The sequence below is a fragment of the Mustela putorius genome, unplaced genomic scaffold, assembly GCF_011764305.1.
Source record: "Mustela putorius furo isolate JIRA1106 unplaced genomic scaffold, ASM1176430v1.1 tig00537227_pilon_pilon_pilon, whole genome shotgun sequence".
NCBI lineage: Eukaryota > Metazoa > Chordata > Mammalia > Carnivora > Mustelidae > Mustela > Mustela putorius.
The window spans coordinates 3,057,037-3,068,230 of NW_025422368.1; the positions used below are offsets into that span (position 1 = coordinate 3,057,037).

The window sequence follows — 11,194 nt, forward strand, 5'->3', positions numbered from 1 at the left end:
CTACAGTATGGGGGAGGGTAAGGAGTGGGGGAGCTGGTGTTCTCCCTCCCCAGGGCTGCCGTACCTGTCTGACCAGCCCCTCCCTTTCTCTTTCCGGCTCTCTGTCCCAGGCTTGGCAGTGGGCCCACGCGCGCCCTCCCTTTGCTCTCTGGAAGAAGTCTCTTCACCTTGCTAGTGCGGGTGTTTGTTGGGGAGGGGGCGCAGGCTTTTAGTTCACTCCTTTGAAATTAAGTATTGTTTGAAGGGGCTGGGAGAGGGCCTGGTGCAAACAGGTACAAACTGGATTTCCCCGTGCTCGGTCAGCCAATCAGAGGAGGCCAGAAGTCTGGGGAAAGTGGGGAGGAGGAAAGAGGGGAGGGGAGAAAGGGAGAAAGGAATGTGGGCTCTGTGTCCCCTCTGGGAGTCTCTGCTTTGTGTTTGGGGAAGGGACAAGTGCTTTCTTTTGTGTGTGTGTGTATGTATGTGTGTTCAGTTTGAGTGGAACTCTTCCGTGTGTGTGTGTGTGTGTGTGTCTTTTGGATTTATGTCTGTCCCCAGGGAGAGGGGCTTCTGGTTCTTCCTGTCCCTCTGAGTAGCTGTCAATGTGTCTGTGAAGCATGAGTGTGTCTGCTGAAGGCTGGGGAGGAAGCTATCTGCCCTCCTGGCAGGTGGGCAGTCACGGTCATTCCCTGCCCTGGGCTGGGGGCTGTGTGTCCCTCTTCTCCAAGGGACTCCAGCTTGTTGTCATCCAGTCCCCACTTCATGCCCTGTGGGATCTTCGGAGAATCTAGCCCCAGTCATCAGCTAAATGCTGCTGGAATCTCTGCCTCCAGGGCCCAGCTCTTGCAGTACACCCACAGCCTGCCCCACCCGGCCCGCCCAGGCCTGGGGTGCCGTGCACAGCTCCCCATTCTCCATACTTATGCAGGTGTGTGCCATGCTCCAACCTGCTGTCTGACTCATTCTGATAATGGGTTCAGGGAAACAGGTGCAGGGACTCTTCCTCCATCTCCTCTGGCCTGGGAGAAGAAAGAGGGTCCAGGTGGCTCCAGCTTGATTTAACATCAGTGCCCTCCCCCCCACCCCACACAGTGCTGCCTCCTTTTCCTGCCTCCTTTCCCCGTGATTCACCCACCAGGTGCCATGGGAACGACTCCCGCAAGGGCAATAACAGCAGCTTCCCTTTCTGCTGAACTCCCCCATCTTTCTCTCTTCAGCCCTAGTTCTTTCTTCTCTGTGCCCCAGAGTAAGGCCTACAGGGTCCCAGGAAATCCTAGGATCTTGGGAGGGGAGGAAGGCACTAGGTGGTGTCCAGGAAACATGCTCTGTTGCATGTTTCTTGCACCCACAGACCCAGAGGGAAGACAGCCCCCGTGTGTGTGCGCGCGCGCGCGTGCGTGCGTGCGTGTGTGTGTGTGTGTGAGTGTGTGCGTTCATCATTCCTCAATTACTCACCCAGTGCCTCTTTGCACTGCACCAGATACAGAGAAGAGAATACAGCCATAACTGAGGGGAGACTAAAGCAGATGGTTGGCTTCAGGTTGAAGGATCTGGAACCTAGATGCCCTGTCCTCCAGCCTCGGAAGAATTTCATAATCACTAAGTGGAGAGAAGAACATAAGGTGGTGTCTTTGGGGTGTTGGCTTCTCTGGGATCCCTTTCCTGCTGTGTTTCCCAGTCCTTGCGTTTCTTCCCCAAGGAGAGAAGGAGACCAGAGAGAGAAGTGGGGCCGCAGTGGCTGGGTGACCCCAACCAAGTCTCTTTGTTACAGCAGGCTCCCTCCAGGCCAGACCTTCTCTCCCTCTTTTTACACTTCTGGAATGCCCCCGCCCCCTCAAGCTGGGCAGTGCTAGCTAGAGTGGGCTCCTGGGTGGGAGTAGCTCTCTGCTGCCCCCACCTGAGTCCAGCCTGTAGGTGGCAGGTGTCGGGTTAGGCCCAGCCCCCTCAGGGCCTAGCCACTCAGGTACCCGTTGGATCCTCCCCATGGGCTGGGCTCTCTTTTATAAAGGGCCAACCCGGGGGTGTTGTTCCTACCTAGAAGCAGCTTCTCGGCCCCTTGTAGAACCTCTGTCAGGTTCAGCCTACTCGCCTCTACTCCAGCCTCCACTCCGGCCTCCACCATGTCCGTCAGGGTGACCCAGAAGTCCTACAAGGTGTCCACCTCCGGCCCCCGGGCCTTCAGCAGCCGCTCCTACACCAGCGGGCCTGGCTCCCGCATCAGCTCGTCCGCCTTCTCCCGGGTGGGCGGCAGCTTCCGGGGGGGCCTGAACAGCAGCATGAGTGTGGTCGGGGGCTATGGCGGCGGGGCCGGGGGTATGGGGGGCATCACGGCCGTCTCAGTGAACCAGAGCCTGCTGAGCCCCCTTAAGCTGGAAGTGGATCCCAACATCCAAGCTGTGCGCACTCAGGAGAAGGAGCAGATCAAGACCCTCAACAACAAATTTGCCTCTTTCATCGACAAGGTGAGGGCTCCCCACTCCGCGTGGCGGGCAGTGCCTGGGGCTGGGGGTCCCGACCTGTGTCTTGGTCGCCCTGTCTGTGGGCACTTCTCCAGCTCCCCACTGGCGACCTGCTGGCCCCACCCACCGTGGCCGCACTCCCCCTTCTAGCTATGACTCAGTCCTCCCGTGCCCTTTGGTTTAACCCCCGGCAGCGATGGGGAGAGGGGCCGGGCAGCCCCTGGTTCTAAACCTTGAGGCTTCCTCCTTCACGCATCACACCCCTACCCGAGTTCTGACTGGTCTGTGAAGTTTTCAGCTTGGAAGAGTCCGACCTGCTCACCTGAGCGGTGGGACGGGGGTGTGGGAGCCCTGCTCCAGGTTAACCCTTCTCCCTGGTCCTGCCCCAAGGGCTCCCCAAAGGTGACCCTCTGCTTTCTTTTTTTCTTTTCTTTCTTCTTCTTCTTTTTTTTTTTTAAATTAAAAAGGGGTTGATAGGATTGTGGAATAAGGAAGCTGGTAACTTGACTCAGAGGGCAAATATTGATTGAGGCCTTTGGCATTCCAGGCCCCGAGTGTGGGGGCATCGGGATGAGTCACGACCTGGCCCCCCGCCCTGGGAACCCGGGGTGGGCGGGGCCGGGCGTGGCAGAGATTAGCCCACGGTCTTGGGGTGAGGGGCTGAGGCCCTCGGTCTTGAGGAGGCGCTCCCCTCCCTGGGGCAGCTCTTAGCTTCTGGGGGGCGGGGTCAAGGTGAGGGGGGCGCCAGGAGCTGGCTTCAGGAAAGCCCATCCAGGATTCAAAGTCTGCGGGCGTTGGACACCCCGCCCAGGTTTCTTGTCCTGTTCAAGCCCAGAGTTTATGGCCTCAAATAAGGCGTCTGTCCGCCAACGCCCCTCTCCTCAACTTGGCCCTTGGCCCCCTTTCACTCTCCCCTACCCTGGCTCCGCCCCAGCCTGGCTCCACTTTTCCGAGGCCAGGCTCCGAGCCACACTCCGAGCCGGGTTTTGCAGCCTCGGGGCCCCGGGGCCCCAGCGCTCTGGAGGATTGGGCCCCTCCCTGCTGACTGGCTCCTGGAGGCATTGTGGGAAGGGAAGGAGGCAAATCCTGGGGCAGAGTAGCACCCTTAGGAATTGGAGTCCCCTAGGGAATGGGCAGGCCCCTGCTTAGGGAGGGCTTGCGGGCTTCTTGACAGAAGGCACCCTCGACTTGACTCCTTGACTGCGTTTTTTTAGCTCTGGGGTCCTCACAGTGGGTAGTGAAGGGCAGGCTCTGAGTCGGAATTCCTGGTTCACCGTGCTGTGCCCTTTCCTTTGATGGGGTTCCCTTGCTTAATCCGATTTCATCTATAAAATGGACATGATAATCCCTAAATCAAAGAGGTTTTGCCTATTCAAACGTATAATGTATGTAAAGAGCTTAGCAGAGTCACCCCATATTAAGCAGCCCATTAAGGCTAACTGTCAAAAATCATTTACTTTTTATAATTTTGGGGCAGAATGACTTGGGGAAGAAAAGGATTTATAGAGAAGAATTTGTTGGATTTAGACCACACCCTTCAGACTGCTTTCTCTTTTAAGTCCCCTCAATTTAAAAAAAGTCATGTCTTTGGGTCAGTTAAGGACCACGCATTCCTGCCCTTGGAACTCGTCTATTATTCTTTTGAAAATTTCCTTTCTGGGGCACCCGGCTGGCTCAGTTGGTGGAGCACGTAACTCTTGATCTCCAGGTTGTTCGTTTAAGCCCCATGTTGGCTGTAGAGATTACTTAAAGAATACAATCCAAAAATCAATCAGTCCTTTCTAACATGCCTTAGTTCCATGCTAAAATCTGGATTCCTTGAACCCAAGGAACCCCTTTGTGCTGGGGGCCGGGAGGAGAGGGCTGTGGAATCAGGGGTGGAGTGGGGGAGGGGGAGACCTCTGCCTGCCTGGAGGAGAATCTCAGGGAGTGCAGTGGGGAGGGGGGTGTTTGGTTTGCACCCAGATCTGCCTAGTCTCTTGCCTCTTGTCTGGCTGAAAGTGACATCTGCCCAGAGAGGCTCCTGAAAAGGCCTGCCTGGGCTCCTCTAGGCCACCACAAGGTTGAGACCCAGGCTCAGAGAGGGGAAGCAACTCAGTGTCGCTCAGCAAGGGTTAGCTAGTGGCAGCCTTTGGCTAGAACCTAGGTCTTCTGACCAGTGCTCTCAGGCCGAAGGGCTGCAGTTTCTCTGTAATCTGTAGGAGTGCCTCAAAGCCGCTCCATATAATAATAATGATGATGATGATACTATTTGATACAAGCAATTAAATTTCTTTTTCAATCTCATGTAAAGTGTAAATCGAAACTTGGCTCTTCTAACTGATTTGTAATATACAGTCGAAGTAAATAATTCCTGTTTGTTCGGCAAATACCATTTCAACATAACTCTCCTGGCCACCCGTCCCTTCCTTTCACGCACTTGCTTGTCGTCCCCCTAACCTCCTGCCCCAGCTCTTGGGGGACATGGCTCCCTAATCTACTCACTATGGTGTCTTTTTCAGGCCACTGGGGATTCCTCCCAGAGCAGTTAACCATTTCTCTGGGTTCTGGAGACGTCCCTGGAAGTGAGCTAGAGGAAAAGACAGTGTTGGTTCCCCCCAAGACCCCTCCCCTGCCTTGTGAGCCCGATGTGGACCTTCTTGCTCTTCCTTTCCTTCTGCAGGTGAGGCACCTGGAGCAGCAGAACAAAGTTCTGGAGACCAAGTGGAGCCTCCTACAGCAGCAGAAGACCGCGCGGAGCAACATAGACAACATGTTCGAGAGCTACATCAGCAACCTCCGGCGGCAGCTGGACACCCTGGGCCAGGAGAAGCTGAAGCTGGAGGTGGAGCTTGGCAACATGCAGGGGCTGGTGGAGGACTTCAAGAATAAGTGAGTCGCCCTCCTTCCTCCTACCCCCTACCCGCTGGAAGTCCGCTGGCCCTGCCTAAGACCCTGTGGCCCCGTGCCTGATGGGCCGTGCAGTCCTGTATAATTAGGGTGATCAGAGGACCAGGTTTTCTAGGACAGTCTCGTTTTGTGCCTGTGGTCCAGGTGTAATTGTGAACAGCGGCCACCCCCTCTCAATCTGAGAACTGCCCGGGTTAGGATAACAGATTATATGTTAATACGTCCATGGTAAACCCAAGGTGGGAAAGGCCTCTGTTGTGTACTTATAGGCCTGGCCCTGCTCCAGCATAGCCCATAAAGTTCTGCCTGAGGGCTCATGTCAGTCCCCGCTGCTGATCCTCTTCCTGTGCCTGATCCCATGTGTTTTCGTGGTCTCAGAGAGAGGTTTCTGGCTACAGGCTTCCCTGCTGACCATAACCAGTGGTTGTGGGGTGGGGAGAGAGTGGCTGGTTGAGGCAGAAGGACGAGACCTGCCCTTGTATCCTGCATCTTCATGGACTGAATTTTCTAGATATCCTTGCCTCGCCAAATACATAGGACAAGCTCACCTATTGCCTTCATCCTCTGATTCTAAGTCTGTTTCTCACCAGATATGAGGAGGAGATCAAAGAGCGTGCAGACATGGAGAATGAATTTGTCCTCATCAAGAAGGTGAGGGAGCCTCCCTCCCCCACCAGATGCCGGAGGTGGGGCTTAGAGACTTGGACTAAGGCTTTCTGGGTTCGGTCCCTAAATGTTTCCAAGTAATGGGATATTTGGCTATCTCCTAGGTATTCAGCATAGAAAAACCGACAGACCGACAGGGATGGGGTAGTTAGGTGTGTTTGGACAGAACTCTGGACATTGATCTTGGGACATGGTTAAGAAAGTGGAGCAGAATTGGAGGTGTGGCCACAGAAGACTTCCTGGAGTGGGAGGAGAAGGAGGAGGAGGGCTGCAGGAGAGGGAGGTAAAGGGGTTGGGTGGGGATGTAGGTGTGATGGGGCAGAGGCTGGAGGACCAGGCTACAGAGTGAGGTGGGAAAGTCATTTAGCTAGAAGGTTCTGTCTGGGTCACTGGCTGCCCCTGGTTGCTGTCCTATGTGGGCGCCCAGCTCAGACTCCCTTTCCCTGCCACCCAGGATGTGGACGAAGCTTATATGAACAAGGTAGAACTCGAGTCCCGCCTGGAAGGGCTGACCGACGAGATCAACTTCTTAAGGCAGCTGTATGAAGAGGTATGTTCTTGGGGCCTGAAGACTGAGGGCCCCCCACCCCATCAGGCTCCTCCCTAACCCCAGCACGTCCACAGACAGTGTCTTACCACTGAATAATTATAATTAATCAATATAACCCAACATGGCTGTTCTATACATTTTGTCCCCCATCTCACAGATGAGAAAAACGGGTTTGGGAATGAAATAGTTTGTCCAAGGTGGTCATCACAGAGTGGTGACCCAGCTGTAATTTGAACCTGGTTTGTTCCCAGAGCCTTTGTTCAAAAACTTTGGGCTTTGTAGCAAGCTTTTTAGGGGCTCAATGTTAATGTTGGCAGCTGATTGGGGAAGGGCTCTGCCCCTTGGGTCACTCACCTGGAGCCAGGTGGCCTTTTGTCCTTGCTGACTTTTATCTGTACATCCCTCCAGGTGTCAGGCCTTTACCCATCTTCCCAGCTCTAGCTCCCATCTTCTCTCCTCTGCTGACCTCCCTGTCTTGTCTCTAAGGAAGTCCCTCTGCCAAAGGGGGCTCTTTGTATGCAAGGCAGGGCCTCATACCCCCTGTGCCATCTCCCTACCCCAGGAGATCCGTGAGCTGCAGTCCCAGATCTCGGACACGTCTGTGGTCCTATCCATGGACAACAGCCGCTCCCTGGACCTGGACGGCATCATCTCCGAGGTCAAGGCCCAGTATGAGGACATCGCCAACCGTAGCCGGGCTGAGGCTGAGACCATGTACCAGATCAAGGTGAAGAGCAGGGTCACAGGCTGGCCCTCCGCTCTGGCGGGTTCTGTGCCCTAGTACTTGAGGTGGGAGCAGGATTTCAAACTCTCCTGCCTGCTGTGAGCTGGGCCCACCGCATGGGTGCTGGGGAGAGAGGGATGTCCGTGTGCCTGGAGGTCTGCGAAAAGGGCTGGCAGTGGTGTGTGTGTCTGTGTGGGGGGGACGGGAAGGGGAGCTGAGCTGGGCACTTGCCTCACTCCTGCCTCACATCCACAGTACGAGGAGCTGCAGACATTGGCTGGGAAGCACGGGGATGACCTCCGTCGCACGAAGACGGAGATTTCTGAGATGAATCGGAGCATCAGCCGACTCCAGGCTGAGATCGAGGCCCTCAAAAACCAGGTATTGTCTGGGCTGGGGGTGGGAGAGGATCCTTGGACATGTCTGCTCTTGGGTGAGGGCAGACAAGGCAACAAGGAGTGATGAGGCGGGGGTCAGGAAAGGAATGCTAGACCAGACTTTCAACTTCTCAGACTGCCCCCTGGGTGGGGGGAACGGTGCTGAGCAGGTCCCTGGGGCTGTGACGGGCCAGAGAGGGGTGGGACAGATAGCTTAGGTTAGGATGGAACCTTTGGGTTCCCTTGAGCCTGCTTTATTTTATCTGTCTTATATATCAGGGTAAGGTCAGGTTCTCCTGCTTTAAAGCAGTTTTGAAAGCAGAGATGTGGTCCAGTTAGTTAGGCTGGGGATGATGCCTGATGGGGTCCCAGGTGAGAAGTTTATGCAAGGAAGTGCCTGGGAGCTGCTCAGGTTTCCCTGTCCTGCTTCTGAAGCCCATGGTAGCATTTTCTTTGAGCTAGGTGGAGTTGCTTAGTCTAGGTCAGGGAGAGGCTCTGGTTCCCAATAGAGAGGGGAGGGGGAGGGGGGGTGCAGGAGGAGGAGGCAACCAGACTCTGCTCTACCTGCTGACCTGTCCCCCTGCCTGCACAGAGGGCTGCACTGGAGGCTGCCATTGCTGATGCTGAGCAGCGCGGGGAGCTGGCCATTAAGGATGCCAATGGCAAGGTGGCCGAGCTGGAGGCCGCCCTGCAGCGAGCCAAGCAGGACATGGCCCGGCAGCTGCGCGAGTACCAGGAGCTCATGAACGTCAAGTTGGCCCTGGACATTGAGATTGCCACCTACCGCAAGCTGCTGGAGGGCGAGGAGAGCCGGTGCGTACTGGGGTCTCTGACTGGTGCTCTAGCCCTGGGACCTGGGGTGGGCAGGGGTGGGAATTGAGTCCTCTTGTCCTGGGACAAGGGCCTGGGGTTGGTTCTGATGTCCCATGTATCCTCTGGGTACAGGCTGGAGTCTGGGATGCAGAACATGAGTATCCATACTAAGACCACCAGCGGCTTTTCAGGTGAGTGTCTCGGCCTGGGGAGTGGAGGGCAGGAGGGCAGGAGGGCGGGGCCTTTTTACACAGCTACTGGTCATTTCCCTCTTGTACAGGTGAGCAAGCTGGGGCCGAGTTAGAGGTCTTGTCCAAGGTCACATAACTAATTCAAAGCTCTCGGTTTTCCCCACCCATCCTAAAATCATGAGCCAGGGTGAATTCCCCAGCCCTGGGAACCATGTAGCAGATGGTAGGGAATGGGGGCATGGAGCCTGATGTGTGCTTGGCCTTCTGTGCCCATTTGCTGTTCTGTTTCTGACCAGGTGGCCTGAGCTCGACCTATGGGGCCCTCCCAAGCCCTAGCCTCAACTATGGCCTGAGCTCCTTTCAGTCCAGCTTTGGCCCCTCCGGGTCCTTCAGCCGTGGCAGCTCCTCCAAGGCTGTGGTGGTGAAGAAGATTGAGACCCGTGACGGGAAGCTGGTGTCTGAGTCGTCTGATGTCCTGTCCAAGTGAACAACCACTGTGGTCCCACCCAGCCTCCCGGCTCTCATGGCTGCCATAGAGCCTTTGGGGGAAGGAGCTGTGCAGGGAAGCATTGGGAACAGGAGACTCACCTAAGACTCAATCAGTCCCAGTCCTCAGCCTGCCCCTGGGGGCGGTTCTGCTGCCCTGGGTACCCCTTCTTGTCCATGCCTCCAACTAAAAGCCAATTTGAGTGTCTTGTCCCAAATAAAGTCTCAGCCGGCTCTGCCCATCCCATTTGCTGTGTGCAGCCCTTGGCCATGGGGTGAGGGAAAGGAGGTCAGGAGGCCTCTCCTGGGACTCAGAAGCTGGGGTGGGGGATGGCTAGAACATGGAGAGGGGCACTGGGAAGGAAAGTCTGGCCTTCTCCGGCTGTTCCCAGAGAGACCTCTTTGCTGAAAAAAAAAAAAAAACAACACAAAAAAACCACGTGACACCTTGGGCATGCATGTGCTCTTAAACACCCCATTTCATTTTATCTGTGCAATAAACCCTTTGAGGCAGGTAGGCGGGTTTTAGATACTATTAGCAGGAGAGAGTTCAGTTTCCTCTCTGCAGACCTCCCAGGACTGCTTGCACATAGGGCTGAGTAATTGGCCCAGTGGGAAAGAGGAAGCTCTGGAGTTTGTACTCTGCCCTTCCCCAGCCTCTCCTCCTCGTCAGCCAGGCACATGGCCTTTCCTTGCGGGCCACCGATGTCTTCTAACCGTCTTCATTCCTTTGCAGCGGGGGACCAAGGAGTCCCAGGTTTCCTTCCTCTTCCGAAGTCCAGAGTCCATTCGTAGCAATTGGACGTGTCCCACCCACGGTTTCTAGAAGCCAAGATCGCACAGGACTTGGCATTGATAAGTGAGCTCTTCCCAGCTCCCCTGATGGTTGCACCCATCCGACACCGGTCCTTGCCATTCCTTTGCCACCCTTTTACTTGCAGCGTTAACATTATTTTTAAGATTTATTTGAGAGAGAGAGTGTGCAAGCTGGAGTAGGAGGGGCAGAGGGAGAGGAAGAGAGAATCTCCAGTGGCCACGTCGAGTATGGAGCCCCACGCAGGGCTCGATCACGACCCTGAGCTCCTGACCTGAGCTGAAACCAAGAGTGAGACGCTTCACCGACTGCACCAGCCAGGCGCTCCCACATGCAGTGTTTGTATTATCCATACAGCTGAGTGAGTGAAGGGTGTGTGCCTTCTGTGTTTGCATGTGGAGGGCATGCTGTGTTGGTAGGGGTGTGTATATGTTCTGTGAAGTGTGTAAAGGGGTTTGCCCATCTTTGTGGAAACTGCAGCCTCCAGGGTCTAGGGCGGGGCCAGAAGTTGAGAAGACACACCTGGGTGGGTCAGGTCATCTCTGGCCTCTGGTCCTACCCCCCTCCCCCCCACCCCCCACTGCCACCCCGGGGATTCCAGGCAGACACGCTGACGCCTTAGCACCGGACAAAGTGAGGACAAACCCTTACTTAGTTCTGACCTTCTGAAGCACAAGGAGAATAAAAACCATGCAGAGAGTACAGTTGTGGGGACAGTGGGGGCAGGAAACTTGAGTTCTAGCACTGCTATGGGGTCTCAGGGGTCCTGTCCCCAGATCCTTGGCTTCTCAGAGTCGGGCTTCTCCAGATATCTCCCTGGCTACTCAGCTCGACGATGGAGCTGCTTCCTGACTGATCCCAGGCCTTCTACTTCCCCACCCGCTCCCAGGGCTAGGCCCAGAGTTCTGGACTCCGTCACAGTAAAGGACTTCCCTCTTCCAGGATCAAACTAAGACCATTGTTTAGAACATGATTATTTTTTGGCAACAGCTCAAAGTAAGAAATTCATTTTTATCACAACCTGCAGACTAAGCAGCCTTCAGTTCATGTGGGACTGACTCTCAGCAGGTCCCAGGAGGCGGCAGGGTGGTATCAGAGCCCAGAGCAGGCGTGGCACCCAGAGAGAGGGACCTCTTGGCCCCTGAGGCCCTGAGTCAATATTTTAAAATTGTGTCCCACCCAATCCTTCTCGAAGCCAGCCACCCATCTTATCAGGCCCCGCCCCCACAAGGTGGGCATGTTGGGG

General features: G+C 55.5%; 1 protein-coding gene across 1 annotated transcript; it reads left to right on the forward strand.

The window, feature by feature from the left end:
* The first annotated feature begins 1,990 nt into the window (after positions 1 to 1,990).
* On the forward strand, positions 1,991 to 9,381 carry KRT8 (keratin 8). Its single transcript, XM_004774671.3, has 9 exons — positions 1,991 to 2,441; positions 5,101 to 5,309; positions 5,918 to 5,978; positions 6,448 to 6,543; positions 7,106 to 7,270; positions 7,523 to 7,648; positions 8,237 to 8,457; positions 8,590 to 8,648; positions 8,945 to 9,381. The coding sequence occupies exons 1-9, from the start codon at positions 2,100 to 2,102 to the stop codon at positions 9,133 to 9,135; spliced, it is 1,470 nt and encodes a 489-aa protein (XP_004774728.1). The 5' UTR covers positions 1,991 to 2,099; the 3' UTR covers positions 9,136 to 9,381.
* The last annotated feature ends 1,813 nt before the right edge of the window (positions 9,382 to 11,194 follow it).

Coding starts and splice junctions, on each gene's coding strand:
- KRT8 (XM_004774671.3), top strand. CDS start 2,100: ATGTCCGTCAGGGTGACCCAGAAGTCCTACAAGGTGTCCACCTCCGGC. Junction 5,979..6,447: donor AATTTGTCCTCATCAAGAAG/GTGAGGGAGCCT, acceptor CCTGCCACCCAG/GATGTGGACGAAGCTTATAT. Junction 7,649..8,236: donor TCGAGGCCCTCAAAAACCAG/GTATTGTCTGGG, acceptor CTGCCTGCACAG/AGGGCTGCACTGGAGGCTGC.